At 42.2% G+C, this 22,047-nt stretch overlaps 1 protein-coding gene across 2 annotated transcripts in view; it reads left to right on the forward strand.

The window, feature by feature from the left end:
• LOC144792484 (calcium release-activated calcium channel protein 1) overlaps nt 1–21,691 on the forward strand; it is a 110,052-nt gene extending 88,361 nt beyond the window's left edge. For both annotated transcript variants that reach the window (XM_078667531.1, XM_078667532.1), the window contains exon 2: nt 19,855–21,691. In XM_078667531.1, coding sequence (XP_078523657.1) covers nt 19,855–20,415 — 561 coding nt within the window. In that variant the 3' untranslated portion in view covers nt 20,416–21,691. The remainder of the gene's footprint in view (nt 1–19,854) is intronic.
• Nucleotides 21,692–22,047: the final 356 nt, after the last annotated feature.

Below are 22,047 nucleotides of genomic sequence, written 5' to 3' on the forward strand. Positions count from 1 at the left end.
AGAGATGAAGTGTATGAAATGTAGGTGGAGGAGATGTGGAGAGAAAAAGGCATACATGTCTAACACAGAGTGAACATAACACAAGTGATTGAGACCCTCTATAGACCAATACCCGTTCAACAGGCCTCAGTAATGTTTAATTCACAGTCCCATAATTTCAGAATTGAAACTTTTTCTATATTTATTATGTACAACAAAATCCACGTTGTTACTCCTTTGCACTTGTAATGTGTGGTAGGTTTGTGGGCAGCAAAACTTTGCTTGCTCTAGATTTCCCTTTAGGCTTGACCACCATCCAAATGTTTTTCTCTGAAAGGGGATCGAAGCATAAGTTTATGCTTTGTAGCACGTGGCACAGACTTTGATAAAGGAAGAGACACACACATGACTTCTGGCTTCTTATCATGAACAGGCATCAAGACTTAACCTGTGTGTTTCTGTCCTCTCCAGCAATCGCCAAACCTGGGGTTTTATTGCGCTGTGCCTAATATGTTTCCCTTGTTATTGCCCTCAATGTCCACTTCAAGCTTTTATACATATGGAATTTTTTATAATCCTGTTGCAGTATTTCTCTTTGCATTTATATCGTTTATGTAAAGCTACATATCCGCTATTGGCAACATCAGTAACTGGAAATTACACATGGAACACGAAAAGGTTAAGAAAACTACGTAGAGTATTTGCTATGGGTGAGAGAAGAAGGCGCTAGCCGTTCCCTTATAAGGCATCTCCTTTGTCTCTACATTAAGTAAAATGTGCGAAATGGGTATGGAGTCTGCTGAACACATTCATATGCTGGACCTTTACACATACAGTTTTATTCTTTGAAAATAGAATGGGTTCTGTGGTGTGGACCATACAAGCAAGGTAATCTGTGAATGGAGCAGGTTGGCAGTAAGGACCCTTGGGGATATGTGCAGAGATATTTCAGACCCCATTTCTTGTATACACCATGCATGGTATACAACTCTGTGCAGTGTTCTACTGGACACAAAGGAAGGGCTTTGAAGGCTCCTTTCATAACATTAAGTAAGGTGAAGACCAAGGTTAATCAAGCAACATCATTTCTAAACCATTTCCAGGGTCGACAGATGTCCTAGTGGTAATGCCTCATCCAAGGTACTCTGTCCTACCTTTCGAACTACATTTGGAAAGTTTGCGACATATTGGGTTTTACAACAAGTGACACAATGCCCGTCATAATTTCCCTAGTATCTGTTAAGTAGCCTTTGTGAGCTTTGTGCTAATTTCCCTGCCCCCTGATTGCAATAGTTTGTTCGGGCCCAGACTCAAACCGCATCCAAACAAGGAGGCTGCTAACGTATCGCGGTATTGTGAGCAAACCAACAACTGACCTGCTGCCAGGGCCTGTGCACGACCGAAGGCCCTGTGCAGTGTGATGTTGGCCTCGCTCATCACTCATGACATCATTTTCTCACCTTTCATTCTCACCTTCTCTAGCGCCATGAAACCTCTGGGTGCCCGTGCGCTATACAAATCACGAATAACATAACATAACATCATTAATATCCCTATAACATATGCAGTGAAAGTGTTGATGAGAAAACTGTATGGCGGGTGCACAAGCTATAGTTACCTTAGGGTACGAGTTATAGTTACTTGCAGCGGCGGCCAGCACAGACAAGGGTTGTGGGGCGGGGCAGGGTGCGGCGGAGAGGGGGAGCCAACAGACGACGAACTAGGAATAATTTATTTAATCATACCTATTGTGTCGTAAATCGACTCTCCTGCCTTGCCCCACCGTGTTACCTGTGGTGCCCGCTTCTGGTTACTGGAGATAACTATAACTAGTGAATTTCAGTGTTTTTTAGAGTTTAAAATGTTACATTGTTACCAAGCATTTCACTTAACTAAAACGTTACTTTAACCTTTGTGGGTTTTTTTTTTACTGAAAATAAACACACTTGATTTACCAATTCAAATGTTGTTTGCACTACAACTGAAAATTTAAAAAATGTGTATATATGCGTGTGCTCTCTCTCTCTCTCTCGCTCTCTCGCTCTCTCGCTCTCTCTCTCTCTCTCTCTATGAACTTTGAATCGAATCCTGAGTGCGGTGCAAACCTTGTTTATAAAAATATATATTAATGGAGGCAGTGTCATGTCATTTGTGCCTGCATGTATGTTGGTACAGGTACATCTTCAAACTAGTCCACTATAACGGAATGATACATGTTTACTTGTGCACGTCAGCGTTTTTAAGAAAAATAATCTTTTCTATATATATTTTTACTGATGCTGTCCGGCAGAGGCGTGTAAAACATTATCAAAACCTGTACGTCAAAAAGACAAGGCCTGTTTGTTTAGCCACTGGTTGTTCGAATACTCTGTTAATAGTGTGAGGAGTATCTCTACTGTGAATCCGTACTTCTGTAAACTAATAAATATCTAATTGGGTTTTTTCCAGGCCGCACTTTTCTGAATGAGCGTCTTGGAGCTAGAGGCTAACGAGAGTCCACATAGACTATTTATTGATGCAATTATTTTGGCTTTTATGCGTGGAAGGACGATTGCTTTTGCAGTGTGCCTCGTGTAAATGAATAAAGTACCTATGCTGGCTTGCACAGCTTTGTATCCGTGGGCAAAAAAACTGTGTTTTAAGGGTGGGCTACAGTGACCACGCACTGGGGGCTTTCTGCATGCCAGATGTAGCTCATGGGCAGAAATGAGAGAGCTGAGTGCCTCGTCGGGCAGGAAGGTTAAATGCACGCGACGCTTCCCACTTCCTGTTTATTGCTCCATGCACACTGGCACCGCGAGCCAAGTGTTTACAGTGCCCGTTGCTGTGTGCCGCTCTGTTTATCTGACGCCAACTATAAAGCACGGCACGGGGGCAGTCGTGTGCCGCCAGGTCTCAGTAAAAACAGATACACGAGAAACACCCCTGGCTGACGGGAACAGAGGCTCTCTGCGCTCGAGGCATGTCCTGCTGCAGGCAGCGAGGAAGGAGGAGGGGTGCTGGGGCCCGAAAGAGGAACCCGAACCCGTGGCGGTAACTGACCCCGACAGCAGGGACTCGCTTCTGCTGCTCCTGCTGGGCCCAGCCGGGCGCGCGCCTCTCGCGGCACGGGGGTGCCCTCGGACAGAGCAGAGACGATTCATTTCAGAATGCACGCTTCACTCTTTCTCCCCGGCTCCCCTTACCATGTACTTCTGCCTCGACAACACTCTGCCCAACCCCCAGTTCTGTCGGTGCACTCCTCACCCCCCACCACCCACTATCTTCCCTCAAAGGTCACCCTTTGTCCTACTCTCACCACATGCTGGAAGGGTTCTAGGATTTTTTGGGACTTGGGCAGAAAAGGAATGTGCGACGCCCCTCTGATTTGCATACTCTGACTCATTCAGGGTTGTTATATGGCAATAGATGGCCCCATCTACCCCTCTTTTACAGCTCATATAGGGCTGAAGGTGTGAGGGATGCTTATCTTTTGAGAAGGTAAACAGCTGGGGCAATAAACTGCGGGACAATGAGTTGCCCATCCTGTGGCGACTCTTTACGGGCAGCAGGGCAAATCTGCAGAATGTGTCTCCTTAAATTGAGCCCTTAGGAGGGGCCCCTCCTCCATATCCTCCTCTATATATCGCTGTGCTACTCCATGTCTGCAAGGCCTGCTCAGCAACGAACTGAGTACCATCTCTCCATTTTGCGGCAGGAAATGCAAGTCTGTTGGCCAAAAGGACTTTCAAAAGGGGGCCGGTGCTAGAAGTAGGACATGGTTGTTATTTCAGCTACTTTCTAGTGCCCAAGAAGGACTGAAGTCATCTGCCTTTTCTAGATCTCTGCTTTACCAATGACTTCTTCTGGAAGGAGAAGTTCAAAATGCTCACACTGGCCCAGGTCTTGCCTGCTTTGGAGACTCAGTGTTGGTGTTGGGCCTGCTGGAAGCCTATTTCCATAGTCCCGAACCTGCTGGCCCATGGGCGCTTCCTGTGGTTTGTGCTGAGATTAGAGCATTTTCAGTTCCCTGTGCTCCCATGTGGTCTCACCAGTGCCTCTCGGGTGTTCACAAAAGTGATGGTGGTGGAGGCAGCACACTTAAGAAGGTATGGGGTGTGCTAATCTTCCCCATCCTTGACGAAAGGCTGTTGAGGGCATACTTGCCCCAAGCAGTTATCAGTCCTCTCCGGATAGTGAACCAGGGCTCACAATCAATGTGCCGAAGTTGCACTTGACTCACTCTGAACTCCTCGGCTTGAGCATATGTGCTCCATTCAGGCTGCCCCTCCCGGAGGACCTGCTGTCACAACAACAGGGCAGGGATCTGCACCCAGGCCTTTGCAAGCTCCACCTTCATGCATGGAAGTTGAGCGGTAACAGCTGAACACCTTTCGCTGGAGGTGGTTCATGTCATCTTGGCAGTCAGGCGTACCTCACCAAAAACTGTATACGCGTGTCGTTGGGACAGATTTGTAGTGTAGTGCGGTGCACAACAGAGGGACCTCCTTCAGACCAAGTTACCTGACTTTCTGTTACTTGTTCTGTCTCTTGCCTGGCAAGGCTTTCCTTGGGCACAGTTGAGGGTTCTCTTTCGGCCTCCTTAACCACTTCGCCGTGGGGCTGATTCCCCCGTGACGCTGGGGTAAGGGGGGCGCGCGCAGCACCACGTTGCTTGTGACGAGCTCGGCTCGTCATGCTGCACGGTGGCGCTGTGCTCATGACGAGCTGAGCTCATCATGACCACGCCCGTTTGTCAGAGCGCTCAGCACAGCGGGGGAATTAGCCCCGCGTGTGAGCGCCGCACATGTCATGACGAGCTCAGCTCGTCATGAGCACAGCGCAACCGTGCCGAGCACGGAAGGTGTTAAGGTTGCCTAATCAGTCCTCCTTGTTTGAGTCACTTGTTTTGATGTGATTTGTGAAAGGGCTGCAATATGTTTCCCCGTTTTCTTTTTTTTTTTTAATGCACCAGTGGGATCTTAATCTGGTCCTGACTTATCTCATGTGCACTTCATAGCTGTCCTTTACGGCTCCTTACTAGCAAGATTGTGTTGCTCATTGACATCACCTTCAGGCTCTTTGTGTCAATTCGCCATACGCATCCTTCTCACACAAACTGGTTTTGTGGACACTGACATTTTGCCCGCCCGGCCGACCCGGCAAGACTTTCTAGTTTGAGACCATCCACAGACCCACCTCCGATTAGGTATTGCTTTGGTATCTAGTCCAAAGGTGACGGATCTGAAGCTAGAAGTCTCTATTAGAAGAACAAGTTACTTGCCTTCGGTTACACTCTTTCTGGTGGAAACTCTGTCTAGCCTCAGAATTACTCAATAATCCTGTATCCAGTAGCAGGAATCCAAGTCTAGGAATCTGCACAATGTCTACCAATTTGCTTTTGGGGCTCCGTATCTGGGGGTGCTGACAGTCTTAAAAGCAACTGACAGCGTGCTGGAGTAGCGCCTATATTTCCACAGTGGAACAATGTCTGTGTGGAGCCGCAAGGCGCCACCTTCAGCACTCTGAGTTACTCCTAAAACGTTTCTGGATCCAGTGTCACACCTGGGGAATATTCCTAAAATGAGGCATCTTCGGAAACATAGTCTCTACCAGAAAGAGCATTACCGAAGGTAAGTAACTTGGTCTTTAAATTCAAACATGGTCCTGGAGACCTTGGATTTTGAATCTAGTGTGTATTACAATGTGCTGTTCAAAACACTCTTGCTTTTTTGACAAAGTAACACTATTTTACATTTTGACATAGTGGCGCACCTTGAGAAACACTACTACAGTGCTTTTACAAGAAATGGGCTATAAAACGGGAGGACGCAGGTGCTTTACATAAATACTTACTTTACTAACCATTGCTGTGGGTTTACCCTTAAGAGTCCACCAGGTGTTATGATGTGTGTCTGTGTTGGAGGTAGGTGCACTGATTTTATGTATGCAAACAGGTTCTTTCCCATTTTAGAACCACTATGGCTTCCATTCTTGAACCCAAAACTTCGAAACTTTGGTAACACTGCAGATCTTCCATGTTGAGGACCAAGTTGTGTGTCCGGCAGTGATGCTCAAAATATGATCGAATAGTGAGAAGAGGGCTTCCAACAGAAGACTAATAAGATAACTTATTTGTTGTGCAGACCACGATGCTTCAGCTTTCGCTGCACATAGAGGGTGGGCCAACCACTGAAAGCGCGAGCCAGGCTCAAGCCTCATAGCAGTCCCTGGCTAACCTCGAAGTCTTCTTGGATCTTCCAGTCCAAAGTGAGCTGAGCTTTCATGTGGATTCTGGCTGCATCTAAACTCCACCTTAATGTGCCAAGAACTATAGGCTAAGCAGTAAACGTTGATGTGGAACCGACAGGAGAAAAATAATACTCTTTTAGTGACCGGCATGTATAATGTGGAACTATAAACCCGGAGATCAATCCCGCCGGGTTGCCTGCTTCATAAAAGTGTGTGATCCTTGACACATATTTTATTTTACGGAGTTTTTTTTTTAAATTATCACTTATGACAACATTTTCAATATAATGTGATGCACTGAGGTGAAATGCTTCCATATGTAAAAAAAAAAAAAAATGTTAATGAATTTTGATGACATTTTTTGCAAGATGTTTGTTGTGTGATTTACATGCTAAATACTTTAACGGCTCTGCTCGTAGAGCCCAGCCAGACCCTTAGCTTGGCTCTCCATGTTAATTTGCTGGCTTGCCCACCTCTAGTGGCAAAAGGTACCTTCATTAACAGTCTCTGGACATAAGTAGTTCTCTCTGCATTCTGAAGCTGCCTGGAGTCCGGTTCCCGCTGCCATTAAAAAATTATTTAGCATGCATTTGCAAATGAGATGGGGTCCCCTTGTGAAGTAGGTGGTAATTGCTAGTGTTTTGCGACTGCAATTGCAATCGCAAAACATTAGTACATTGTTTTGAGACTCGCTATTTGGAAGGGAACGCTCCTTCCAAATAACGAGTCCCAAAACCAATTTAGCGAGTGTCAAAAAAATTGCGACTCGCTAAATAGGCTATGTACATGGTCCAATATGTTTTTGCATGCGCAAACGGGTTATCAAACCTGTTTCCGCATGCAAAAACGGGTCGTACATCTGGCCCTATTTCTTATATTCAGTCTGCCCTCAATACTTGTGCTCCAGAAAAGTGAATTTATGGTAGCTTTTTTAAGCAGTGTAATTAGATCATTTCAATAGCTTTATGGAATGGATTCACCTGCTTCTGCATAATGCCATGTTTTTGAGTTATTTCACATTTCTCTAACTGTTTTCATCAAATATAGAACTGTGATTGTTTTGAATTTTGTTACTTTTAAAATTGTAATTTTATATGCTTAAGTGGGCATTTTGATTTTCTAATATATTCAATTTTGATTCATATTGTTCCTGTCTGGCCTTCTGTGGGTCGGTGTGCCTCTACAGTGAACTACATTAATGCCTTTACTTACCCTCTTTACTCATTAGTACAACCTCAGATGGCCATGGTGCACCTCCTGAATGGACATGAATGGCACATCTGAGATGCCTTTCTACCACTTCAAAACTGCACGTTATTCCCACAGGTTAGATCGGAATATCCCTCCGTGTAGTCATGATTGTGGATCGAAAGGACTATTTGAATATTCTCTCGCTGTCAGACTTGAGCACAGGCCAAGGGCCTGACTGCTTGACGGAAAGCTTTGTCTAGAGAACGACTGCCAATTTGAAAGCGATTGAGAGAGAGGTGCCTCCAGCCAGCTACATGAGGCTTTGAGCAAAATGACACTGAAAGCCTTGCTTCGTATTACTCCTGTTTGACAAATAGTTACACTTGATATGGTGTCTGCTTGACCATATACATCTACAGAAATTATAGTTTCAGGACCTTTGTTCCGATTCACCTTTCTAGGTGCACAAGCAGCAACAGGAGCCATTGTCAATGAAGATGATTTTGGGAAAGCAAAAAGATCCCTGAAGCAAAGAGCACATGTTTTCTACTACATCCTGACCTGTAAAGACACATGGTCTGTACCTCGATGTCCCGTAAGTGGAACCTGAAAATGCCTTAAGTGGAACCACATAGTGAATGCTCTCCATCTTGAAGTATAGGGGAAATGTAGAAGAAGGGAGAACCCTATGATGAGATGATTCAAGCCACTTATCCACTTTGCATTGTCAGAGTGCTTAGAGCCATGAAAATCTACAAAGAAAAGAGTTCACTTTAGGGAGTCTAGAAACTTTGTCTGGATCTCCTGCTGAAGTGACCAGTATTTTGGAACTGAGACATTCAACCCATCTTTAGGGAAGATCAGTTTCTTTGTGCAATGAGTGACAGCCCTGAAATTGAAGGACTGAGTGGCTGAAAATATCCTGGACTTCTGGGTCTAGATCAGGAGGTGGCAACTCCTGGAGACCAAGGTTCTTCCCGATGCATATACTGATGTGGAGTTTCAGAGTCCTATTCCTCGATTATTGGGGTACCCGGCAACTCCTCAACATGACCTGAAAGAGCTGTGGATATCTAGTCGCTGGAAATGGCTGAATGTAACCACCATTTGCTGTTGGGGCAGATCACATATTTTGGCACACATTGGTGCAGCCAGCTTAGGTAACTGAGGAGAAATCATAGCTGGTGCCGTTCCACTGTCCGGCACTGCTACAGCAATTGACACAGGATCTCTAGCAGCCGGTCGCCTGGCTACCTCTTCATCTGCTTCTGCACCACACACCTCAGATGTAGAATGTGAGACTGGCAGAAGCAAAACGACCCTTCCTAGATTTTTTGTAATGTGAAACATGTAAACGTGCAGTAATATTTTCTGCTGATTAACACTGCTTTAAAATTGATTATTGACAAAGATGGATGACTCTTGTCATGGTGCACTTGTTCTTTGGTGGATTGTTGAAGCCGGGCCAGTGCAACATGGATCATCAAGCAAGAAAGTCGCGTGTGTGTTCCTTAGGTGCTTTGCGTGCTGCTTTCCAAGTGTGTTTCGTGTACGCTTGCGCTGGTATGCCCGTGAGTGCAGTGGGGATGGATGGTTGGAACTTCTTAAACATGACCAAAATGTGAACCCTGCGTATCCTTCCGCAGAGGCATTGTTATGCAGTTTCCTTTATCCGCCCTCCTGTTTTCATAGTGTTTCCTCTACTTCTGTTTTAAATAGACCCAATCCTATGAAACCGTGTTTTGATAATCCGGACTCTAAGACTGGGTAAACAATGAGCAATAGCTCTTAATCTTCAGGTTATTAAGGCTTCTGTAAAACAAATGTTTGCACAAACTAAGACCCTGTGAAGGAGCTTAAGTTATTTTAAAGCGGAGAAAGCAACCTCATGATGTCCCTGTGATCTTATCAAGTAAATTAACACAAGTTTGAATAGATTGAAGGAAGGGACGACCAGAGTGGTAACATGTGAAACTAGGTGCAGTCAATGTGTTGGGGGAGATAAGAGGATGTACACTTCATGATACCATAAGACAGAATATTGTCTAACAAAGTGTCTTCTGTTGTAACTTCCACATCAAGTAGGTTTGCCTTTATTGATGGGAAGATAATCTGTTTGACAAGGTGCAGAGTCTTAACATGTTAAAAGTGAAATCTACAGTTTTTGTATTCATGTTGATTGGGGAATTGTTACTGTGTTGCTTTTTTTCAGGCATAGTAATATGTTACATATGTGTGTTGAGTTGTTTAATGTACGTTTTTTAAATGAAGATGGTGTTCACGTTTGCTGGGACCTGAGAACATACTGTAGCCAAAAACATTTTCTTGAGTGCTTATGTGGACGTGACCGGTAACGTGACAGCCCCTCAAAATCTGACAGATGTTAAGACAGCCAGTGCCTGCAGCAAGTTCACCAATTCATACTTGCTCTAAATGAAAGCTTCTTTGGGTCCCATACACATTTCACTCTCCATCATGACTGCCTCAGTGGAAAATGGTCTCCCACTAACCTGGAATATTGTAGACAACCTAGCGCTTTGAACATGTTATTAAGGCATCTTATCAGTTGGACCTCCCAGAACTTCATTCTTTTTTAGCTTACTTGAGAAGTAGGTCTGTGTTTGGAAGGTTTCTGTTGCCCTGCTAAATGATTGGTCTCACTCTGGCACACATTAGCAAATTCTAACCCAGGTACAAAGTAATGAAGTGTCGCGCAGCTAGGTCATTAAGTGGGCAGATTAGATTGATTTAGTGTTTTCTTTTTCTAGAATCCGTAATTCTGAATTTGCAAATTCCCAAGAGCATCCATGCAATGATGCAGGTGCTGCTTTCATACACACTGCCTGAATGTTTGTGCCTTGATAGTTTGTATTGGCTCGAAATACATTATTTTTCTAGTTCTCTGTTTTTCTCAGGAGCAGTCACAATGTAGCTCAATCCTGCTATATTAACCACCAGAATTCTACAAAAGATGGTGGTTATCGACCATGTTCTTAAACTCAAAACCTATTTTCTTGTAAATTGTATTGCTCATCTGAGTAACTTTCATGCTTTCTTCGTTATCAACAGTACCTAAACGAGATATTTCAGAGCATGCTGTCAAGTATAAAAAGGCAGAATGCAGGTGTTGCCTGCATACTGCAAGGGGGTCTAGAGCAGAACTTGCATAACCTACGCTAAATGAATGCGTTTTTTTTTGTGTGTTTTTTTTTTTTTTGATTGTGTTCAGTGCAAGGATCTGTGTATTCTGAGTGGGTTCAACTCAGGCTGTTGCTTCTTAGAGGTTTAAGATACTGACTGGGCATGTATGTATGAGCAGATCTACTCGGAGAAAACCTGTTCTTATTAGAGACCTGTGGTATCCTGTTCTCTTCTTTCACACTTTCTCTTCCTTGTTTACGTGTGGTTTTGCAGAATGATTTGCCTAGAGTTTGCATTTCTGCTACTGGTCAGGTACTTCAATGTTCCAGTTATGACTAGACATCTCTGGTGGAGGAGCCCTATATACTTTGGTGGAATAAAGCTGCTGCTGACAACACCTTTGGTTTATTATGAGCATCTTTATCCTCCACTTCACACTGGCGACGATTATGCAAGGCAGGGACATCCAGGTTTTTTAAATTTAAGGATTTCAAGATTTCTCTAACCTGGCAGTATTCTGCACTTTCTTTTCATTGCAACAATTAAACACCAGCAGTCTTCTCCGCATCATTAGCCAGATGCTGGATGCTTGATGAAAACCATTAACAAATAAGTACAAGAAAGGTTATGATTAACAGCTGACATGACACTTAACTCTGCTACAGAAATTGCTAAACGGATAAAACATTCTGAATGTTTTATTCAGGAAATCCGAGGTGAGCCCAAAGTCCAAGTTAATATTGTTTTAAAAAAAGTGGAAGAAACTTACAAGAAAAAAACAACTTGTTTAGAAAAAATCTACTCCATTTTGAATAGATGTGGTAGCCAAACACACTTAGGAAATTAAAATCAATGTCCAGCTTTAAAGACAATTTGTTCTAAATGTAAAAAAGGGACATTTCAGTAGAATGTGTAAGAGTGCAGACAGCAAGAATAAACTTTTTTTTTACAAAAGAAGTTGAAAATGCTACATCTGAATACTATTATGATCCCAGTTTGGTTCTCATAATTGATGACAAATTATTCAAACCGCAGAAGAGCAAGAGTTTCCCTCGTGCATTGTTAACATCGATAAAAAGAAAACATCTTGTTATTTGTTGGTTTTGTGCATGGTTTACTATTTTAAGTATGGATTTGTTTGATGCAGCTTGCCCAATAAGAAGTTGTCTGCACTCAATGTCTCCCTATGCGGGTATGCTGGGCATAAGATCAATTCGCTTACTTTGGTCTGATTTGAAATTTTCTGGATGGTGCACTAGAGGAAAAATCTGTTTCAAAGAAAGGATAGTCACTGTTAGGAAGACCCCATCAGTACGACATGGGTATTAAAATTGACCCTAGAGCTGATCCTCCAAATTAGCAATTCCGTTGAAACCAACAGTAAGTGTACCACTTTAGATTCTGATGGACTTTTAGCATATTTAACCCGTTTTCCGCAGCGCGAATTCCGCCGCGGTGCGGGCATTCTACTCAGTGGGTGGGGTTCGGATGGCCCCCGGCAGTCCTCTGAACACGCCTACCGTTACGTGGGCCGTCCGCAGCACCGAAGGGGTTAAAGGAAAGAGTTAGTTCTGTCTTTGTTGATAAATTGTGCTAATTTAAAAGTTTTTAACATAAAATAAATTGAAAGGAGAATGCTATTCCAATTAAACATGAAGTAAGAAATGCTCCTTTAACCTATATAAGTAAACTCAAGGAAATATTGGCCAATTTGGTAAGGAAAGAAATTATTGAACCTGTATCATCATCTCCATGTGTTTCTCAAGTGGGAATTCTGTCAAAAGCTTTGGGGAACTAAGGTTCTGCATTGATCTTCACAGTATTAATGATGAAATATGGGTAGACTCACACCCCTTGCCAAATTTACTTGAAACTGTATCTACCTTAGCAGGAGCATCCATCTTTTCCACATTAGATCAAGCAGGTGGGTATCATCAGGTTGTTCCAGGAGATGAATTGAAATGTAGGACAATGTTTGTCACTCCTGAAGACATGTTCCACTATTGACTATTGTAGAATGCCTTTTGGTTTAGCCAGTGCAGAATCTGTTTTTCAAAGGTTGATGAAGGAAACCGAGGGGATTCCAGGAGCAGTTGCATTCCAAGACGATATTTTAGTTTTTGATAATGACATCACCAAACATGATACAAATGTGCTTGATGTTTTATTTGCCCTACAGAGGAACGTTTTGACTCTAAAACTCTCAAAATACAAATTTCGTAAATGTGAAGTGGAATACTTGGGACTTACCATATCAAGTGATGAAATGAAACAGAAAATGTGCCATGTAGAATCCATAGTGAAAGCTCTTTCTCCTGGCACCAAAAAACAGCTGGTAACATTTCTGGGTTTGGTTGTGTACATGAGGGCAATATATGTATTTCAGGCACAAGAAGAATACTGGAACAAATACTGGTGTCCTGGGTTGGATGCTAAGGTGGAAGCCTGGGTGAAGTCATTCAAGTTGTATGGTTCGAGTGACAAGTCAGCTAAGGCAGTAGTAGCTGAATCCATGGCTTTTGAATTACCTTATGGACCTTGGAAGAAATTAAGTATTGATATTTTAGGTCCATTTTCTGTACTTACTAGAGAAGAAGCTTTAGCCATAGTTGTTGTAGATTATTATTCTAAGTGGCCAGAGGTGAGGATGATGGGAAAATCACTTGAGAATCTGTTGCTGAGTTTTTTGATGAGTTGTCCTGTAGGCAAAGATTACCTGAAGTCTTTGTCTCAGATAATGGTTCCCAATTAGTCATTACGAAATGTGGTATTGTACACAGGAGAATATCATTGTTCTATCCTAAGGCTAATGGTCAAGTGGAGAGGTTTAACAGTCATTAGGGAAGTCACTCAGATGGCAGTTAAAGGAGGTATAGATTGGAGGAAAGCATCACATGCCCTACTTCTCACATACAGGCTCACTCCCAATCGAGTCACCAAACTGTCTCCATTTGTACTATTCAGAGGACATAAGCTTGTAACGTGGTGGCTGAAAAATAAATGTGCCAAGAGTTTTGAGAGTGATTATCATGAGATTGTGTGCTGTTAATATGTAATTAAAGGATGAATACGTTTATGGATGTTAAGCGAGGGAGAAAAAGTAGTAGGGGTTGTGTGAAATTGGGTGAGACTGAAATCTGCTTCTGACTTTGGAAAAGGTACAGCCCTGTTGGTCTGACCCTGTCCAAGTAATTGAGGTCCTCAATGCCCTCGGAATTAAAGGTGGTGCGGTATGGAATATTAATAGGGTGTCTTTGTGTGATGAGAGAGTTTGGGAGCAGAGTGAGTTAAATGTTTCTAATTCTGCAAATGATAATGTATTTTTGGATGTTCCAGGGGTGGGAAATGTGAGCAGCGCAGCAACATTCTGACGGTTTTCAGGGGAACCCAGTGATAGGATTGTTGACTAGGGAACAAGAAGTGTGGTTTCACATTTAGACTGGAAAGAAGGCCTTGTTTCAAGTATGAGGAGGAGTGTATGATGCCACAAGTCCCCTGCCAAAATGAAGGATTACCTTATAGAATACTTGAATACTAATTCTTGTATGGCTATTATTTTATTACTTAATGTATCTTAAGTTCATGTCTGACGTGTGTATATATGTATATATATATATATATATATATATATATATATATATATATATATATATATATATATAGTTACACACACACATATATAGTTACTAGGACTGATAAGCATGTCATATTTGCATATTTTTTATGTTTTTATGAAGGAGGAAGGTGTGTGGTATCCTGTTCTCCTCTATCACATATTCTCTCCCTTGTTTACATATAATTGTGCAGAATGTTATGCTGAGAATGTTCAGGTCTGCTACTGGTCTGTTGCTCTAGTGTTGCGATCCTGATTGGACGTCCCTGTTGAAGCCCATATACTTCTGTGGAATAAAGCTGCTGCTGACAACACTTGGTTTGGGAGCATCCTTTTCCTCCACTTCACAAGTCCCTCTTGGTTGAGTTCTTGATTTGTCGCTGCAGAGGCTCTTCAATGTGTTTAGATGTAGGTTCTTCATCTCTACGTACTCATGTGAACAATTCTACTCCTGAGCTCTGAAGAAGTACATCTATGTTGATGGTTTGTTGATTTTGCAGACAGAACGCCATCTCTGGTGCCAAAAGATGGACCACTTGTGTTGAAGAGGTTTTTGGATGAATTACTATAACTGAAACGATCAAGCAAGAGTGTTGGATTAGTGATTCAAGACTGAGTTCTTAAACCATAAATGGTCCACACCCCTCTCTCTCTCTCTCTTCACTATGCATTCCACTCTCTGAAGCTGCTTGTTTACCTGCAATATAGTGTTACAATGACTAAATATAGACTTAATGATGGGTAACTGTGAGATAAGGAGATGTTATTCACCGAGGGGTTCTGAGTGTCATCAAAGAGGCAAAACTGAAGCACAAGTTGTCTATGATGTCACTTAGAACCCCAAGGAGAAAACATCCCTGGAACTCAGTTACCCATCTAGAGTTTTATGTTTTGTATTCCCACCCACCCCAAAGTCATGTTCTGCTACTTATAACTGCTAAGTAGGAGCAGAGGAATAAAGGGAAACCAAACATAAATGACCCCATCTTTCCTTTAGCAAATATGAAAAAATAACGTGCCCAGCATCCTTATGTTACTCCCTCCACCGTCTTCCCCTTTCCCCTTCTTGTAGTTTTGCTTTCTGCTTTCAGTCAATGTAGGCGAGCAGCACTTCACTGACAGGCTCTGAGAGAGCCCAGTCAGCCGGACCAGGAATGCCTTTATAACTTAGCAACTGTATGTGGCCTTTGTAACATAGTAACAGCGGGTGCCGACTTTTGTTATCAACTATTGCTACATCATAGCAGTGAATAACTAGATTTAGAATCTAGTGTAAATGATTCAGCCCTCCTATGGAGACCAGGGGGTGGGGTAATGTGCAGTTTGGAGGATGCATGAGCCCCACCAAAAATTAGTGGATGTTAAGTCCTCGATTTTTGGATACGTAGCCCTGGCTCGAAATAGAGTAGACAGGACATTCATTAATTTATGTCAAATTCTGAGTAACCAGATTAGTCAAGCATGTTAATGTGACCCCAAGTCATTGTATAATTGGCCAAGGCTTTGCTGCCTGATGTATATAATATACTTTTGAGTTGTTTGTGTGTGTGCGCGCGCGCATGTATATGTGTGCGCGCATGTATATGTGTGCAAGCACCTTGTAAAATGTTTCATACTCTTCCACATCATTAGATGCAGATATCTTAAAGGACCCATCCCTGATAAACAACGTATTGTCAACAGAATAGTAATACATAAAATTAGCATACCTTTCTTGAAGTATAGGGATCAGAAGATGTGATTAACTTTGTACATTTTGAATTGAAAACTCCTAAATATTGTCCAACAGATGTCCTAGCTTTCACCAAACGTTCATAGATCTTATGAAACGATCTAGAATTGGTAGGAGAAGGAGCTGAGGATAAACGAGGGATACATTTCAAAAGTATGGCATTTCCACAACTCTTAATGGTCTGTCCAAGAGTTGAATATGAACAGCTCATGCCCAGAATTTGGGCAGTGGTGGAGGAGCAACGCATTTGAATAAAAAAACAACTGCTGGATGGGTTTTTAAAAGAGGAGGTGAGATGGAAGTAAAGGCTAGTAAATTACTGGGTTTGGGGGTGAATGCAATTCAGATTCGGTGGCAGTCACCGTTAACAATGTTGTGTTCTGTTGAAATCCAATCTAGAATTATATAACATACAGTTGAAAAGTAAAAAAAAAACAGATCCAGCTTCTTTCAGATCATTTAGATTTTTACACTAGTGACCTTTACAGGATACTTGGTAGTCATACCTTAAGGCGCTGTCATTAAACTTAAATTCAATACCCTTAATGGATCAAATTGTTCATCCTATGACCCACTTAGTCATTCCGGTTCCCCAAACAGCCACCACTGGTTCTGGTTTGCTTCCACACCAGAACCATATTTCAGGGAATTGAAACCTAGGCCCCCGGGTAGAAGGCCAGATGATGGACAGCTGCTCAGACGCCTAGAATTAGGCTCTGCAGCTACAGGAGTGGTGTCTTCATGCAACAAAATGTGTACTCAAGATAACAGTGCTTCAGTTTGAAGGCAAACTTATTTTTTCTCCAGCTACACTGATACTATGTAGTTTTGGTTGCGGTGTTCTTCACCCAGCTTTGTGCCAATGCCCTCCCGTCATAGTGCCCCCCTGCTCCAACTAAATTGCTGGTCCTCATCAAGGCAGACTCTGGGCCTGGTTTAGAGTGTGGTGGATGTAGATGTCTTGTCTGACCGAATTAGAATCTGTCGGTGGCTATACACTAGTCTAGGGTGAAGAAGACATTTGCTGCTTTTTGGCCTACGTCTTGCATCCGCCGGGCTCTAAATTGGGCACATACACTCTGTCTTCTGTCATTTCCATTAGTGGAAGCTCAAATGTCGGCAAACTTACTTATGTTAAAAGCTTGGTTTCTCTTAAATCTATCTGTTTGTTTCGAGCTAGAACTCAATCAATCATGGATTTGTTGAGTGCAACTACTCACCCGTAAGCGTCTCAAGGTGCTGGGGGGGGGTCCTGTCCATCAAGGAGGAGGCCTATTGAAGAGCAATGTCTTGAGGTGCCTTGTGAAGTTGGGGAGTGATGTCATCTGTCTGAGGTGGAGCGGGAGGGCGTTCCAGGCTCTGGTCGTGAGAAAGGAGAAGGAGCGGCCTCCCGATCTGGGTTTCCTAATGCAAGGGACCATGGCGTGGAAGAGCTGGGCTGATCGTAGTGTCCTTTGGGGTGCGTTGAATGTGAGTCGGTTATTCCGGTATGCTGGTCAGGTTTTGTGGAGTGTTTTTTGTGCATGGGTGAGAATCTTGGAGGTGATTTTTGCCTCAATGGGGAGCCAGTGTAGTGTGGGCAGGTGCTGGGTGATGTGGCAGTGTCGTGGCAGGTTGAGGATTAGTCTGGCGGTGGGGTTTTGGATGTTTTGAAGTTTGCGGGTGAGGTTTTTGTTGATTCTGGCGTAGAGTGCGTTGCCGTAGTCAAATCTGCTGGAGACGAGGGTGTGGGTGACGGTCTTTCTGTGTTTGAGGGGATCCATTTGAAGTGAGTAGGAGGTGGAGGGTGTGGAAGCAGGAGGATGCGACGGTCCAGAAACTCTGCATTAAATAGCACTGTCTTTTGATCCAAGACGCTGTTGACCGGAAAGCCTTTCAACTTTCATGGTAATTACAATGTTTGCACTTACAATACTTGCTTAATTATTAATTTAGCATTAGAAAGTTTTACTGGTCGTTTGAAGGGGTCCCGTGTGGTGTTTAACACCATACATTAGACATTTTAGTGTGCTTAAAGTAGGAGTCTGTTGCTGGATGCACTGCTGAGGAGCACGGACAATACACATTGCTAATGAATGTGTGTTGCCAACATTCCCAACTGTTTGAAACGATAACGTTTTTTTGTGCCAACATTAATCGACTGTAGTACTGTTCCATTCGCTGTTTCCACAATGTACTGTGTAGGTCTGCCAGTTCAACTTTAAGAGGAATGCAGAAGAAAAAAAGTCATGAACCAAACTAACCCTGCCTGATCTCATTACAATTTGTATAGCAAAAAATACAGTTCTGTGTTCTTCAGTTGGCGTTAAACACACTGCTTTGGGGCTTGCTACCTGATGTGGCTACACACGAGGCAAACTCCATTGTTAAAGCATAACATAAACTCGATGGAAAAAATAGTTTGACAAACATCCTGGGCACCACTATGGGTAGGCATGCGGCTAAAAGATACACTGAATGGCATCAGAGATTGGGCCACCCTATGGATATCAAAAGTGGGACATTTCTGGGGCACCAATAGTATGGCCCCATTCATGCACCACAAAATTGAATACAACATGCATGATTCTTTAACAATTTAAAAAGGCGTTGATGGCGTTCATGGGGGATGGCGGAGATGTGGTGGTTCCCTTTTAGAAAACAGGCGACTGGTCTCATCTATGCACTGAACGCCTATATCCATGACATACACCACTCTAATGAATAGACAAGCAAGGACCTGATAAGGCTGAGAATCAGACAGGTTCGGATGTGGTGACACTAAAAGATTACATTTGGTGGGAGTCCCTGAGCTTCCTCCGAGAAATGTCAATCAAGGCGAGTTTCAGGCTAATACAGCTCAAGATTTTACAAGTGGTTTACTACTCCAGTGAACAAATGTAGACGTTTGAGGGCAGACAAAGCTGATAGCTGTATAAAAGGGGGAAGTGGGGGCTTTTTTCCCACAATTTATGGTAGCATACCCCAATAGAAAGCAACTGAAGAGCGGGATGTGGGAAACTGAAATCACTGAAAATGTGGGCTTCGAACATGGTCCTTGGAACATTGGAGACCAAAGATCTAATCTGATGACAAAAAACCCTAATGATGCAAGTTCTTATTGTAGCAAAAATTGATATCACCAGAAAGTAGGCTAGCCCCACCATTCCAGTCATCGAAGAAAGGCTCAGGGATGTGGATTAGTGTATGGCTGCTTAACGGGTGGTGTGTCATAGCGATGGATGCCATGACAAGTGTGAGAAATTTGGTGGAGCTGGACCACCTAGGTGGGTCTTGGGTAGTAGTATAAATGTTCCAAATTGGGAACCTACCAGCGTCCATCATCGGTAAAGGTCTATATATTGACTCAGATTTCTTTAAGCTATTATTTGGCTTGAGGAATTATAGACGTAAAATGATGACCGAGAAGCAGCCACCTGACACAGAACTGAATTTATTCAAAGATTATGTTTTGCAGAGAAAGGTGTTTTATCCTGCTTTTTGTCCATCATAGGTATGCAAGTGGAAGTGCCTAAAGAAGAAATGCCTAAAATAATTGTGTAGTGGGTGAGAAAATAAAATAGGGAAAAAGAATAAACCTCCCAAGCAGAAATAAAACATGTTAAAAAAAATTATTTACAAAAAAATATTGTGAATGAAAAATGTTAGACCATGGTGTTGAAAATCCGATCACAAGATTAGAAGCATAGCATCTGTGTTCAATTGAGTATCTTATTCCTGCTTATTTTCTACGGGTCATGCGGTGCCATCCCCTAGACCAAATGGGGGGGTACCAATACTTTTTCAGGAATTGTGTGTCCAAAAACATATCCTAATAAATCTGTTTTCTTTTGCCGGAGCAGTACATTTGATATTGTTTTGTTTAAAGTAAATTTAACAAAAGGAAGAAACTGAGTACTAATGTAACTGTTGTAAACTGATAGTTGTTCAAAAATTTTAACTTTGTTATTTTTTACTTCATGTTTAGGTGGCAATGGTGGAAGTTCAGCTCGAGGCAGACCATGTTTACCCTCCTGGTCTTCTGATCGCTTTCAGCGCCTGTACCACTGTGTTGGTTGCAGTTCACCTTTTTGCTCTAATGATAAGCACTTGCATTCTTCCAAATATCGAAGCTGTTAGCAACGTGCACAATCTAAATTCCGTGAAGGAATCTCCCCACGAACGGATGCATCTACACATTGAGTTGGCATGGGCATTCTCCACGGTCATCGGGACGTTGCTCTTTCTTGCAGAAGTTGTCTTGCTATGTTGGGTCAAGTTTCTTCCATTGAAAAAGAGCCCCAAGGATATGGTCAATAACAGCTCAATAACGCCTGGACAGGCAGCGGCCATTGCATCCACAACTATCATGGTTCCTTTCGGACTGGTATTTATTGTCTTTGCAGTCCATTTCTACAGATCACTGGTCAGCCACAAAACGGACAGACAGTTCCAGGAGTTGAATGAACTTTCTGAATTTGCACGTCTCCAAGACGAGCTAGATCACAGAGGGGATTCCCTGCAACACCCTGGGTCACATTATGCATAAATAATGTTTTTTAACATATACATATCTATTGCTTTTGCCTTACGTTGTGTTGACTACCTTATGCATGGACTTGCTGAACTGAACCTTTTGAAATAATTTCAAATACTCTAATTCTTTGTTTAAGAAAGAAATGCACTTTCTTCGATGTTGCAATGATTTCTTCCGACCTGCAGAGAATCAAAATGTGTGACTCCACTGCATGCAAACGTTACTCTGTTGGTTGGTTGTTTCCACTGGATTTTTTTATTTTTATTATTTGACGGTTATGTACATATAGGGAATACAATTTTTAAAAGGCAATTGATGTATAGGACAAAAACTGAAAACTTTTTATTTTTATTAGTTTGGCAACATTTATTCACAAGTATTGCCATCCATTACATGTTGCATGATTCAGCCAAAATTGTTCGCGTGATCTTGGGACCTGATCATTAGATCAGTACTCTGGTTGGATACAATACACAATTTAATGGGAGCTTCTCCCAGATATGTAATGTGATGGATTTTAGCAAAACTGCAGAATAAGTTATATCCCGGGTTTGTTTCTTTTGCTATTTTATGTGATCCCCACGTGTGGGATTGAGGCATATATGTACTCTTCCTTGAGAAGAATATAGCGAATGTCTTGCCAACTTTGTCTACACCTTGGCACCTATTCTGAATAGAATACAATTGTCTGTATTGATCTAACAAAGTTGTGTTGAATTGGTGAGTGGATTGCCACTTCTCTTTAAATCTTAGCTCTTCAGGTTGGCTCCTGCTTTCTATCCATGAATGCAGGAGTTTACCGCTATACGCATTGTAGTTCTTCCAACCAAAGTGCCAATCTATTTTATACTTTTTTAGAGAATGGTTTGAAAAAATCCTTGAAAGCAAACCTGTAAGGTGCTTCTAGTCAGTGATCTTTTGGTCTTGCTTTGTGTTAGTGAATGCTTATGTTGGGTTGCAAACCAATAATGCTTTATAAATGTAATTTTACATTTCACTCTGTCCAAAGACATAGTTCAGTTTTAGCAACATGTGCCATCACTGTAGAGGATCATTACCTTACTTTGGAGGGTAGCCACCACGGTCTTAAAAAATGACTGATTTGTACTTGTTGAGCAGGATCCAATTATTTTAGTAATTCAGCATAGTTGATGGGACATGAAACACGTTTAGATGAGTTTATGCACTGTACAACGAATGAAATGTGAAACACGAGCTATGTTACTGTACTTCAATAAATTGTTCGTGTGCAAAAAAGACATTTATAAAAATACTAACAAATTAATAACGGCTATGCATTTAGGTGATTTCTTTCCAATTTGTTTTGCATTTTCTTAGAAAGCAGTGGCTTGCTTAAAGAGCTTCATTGGAATTTAATGAATGATCCTCAAAACAGGCTACGCTCAAATTGTGGTCAAATGTATTTATTCGATTTATAGATTTTGTAAAGCATTCACACAAAGATGCGGTCTAAGTGATATAGGGGTAGGTGGTTGAAATTAAGACAAGATGACCATTGCTGCAAAAGATGTGACTTAGAGGTGGGAGCTTGGGTCAGAATATTCATAGGAAAGTCAATAAATAGTCTTAAATGATGGTAAAGCCTCTAAGGTAAAGGTCTCCAAAATAAATAGTCTCAATAAT

The sequence above is a fragment of the Lissotriton helveticus genome, chromosome 11, assembly GCF_964261635.1.
Source record: "Lissotriton helveticus chromosome 11, aLisHel1.1, whole genome shotgun sequence".
Taxonomy (NCBI): Eukaryota; Metazoa; Chordata; class Amphibia; order Caudata; family Salamandridae; genus Lissotriton; species Lissotriton helveticus.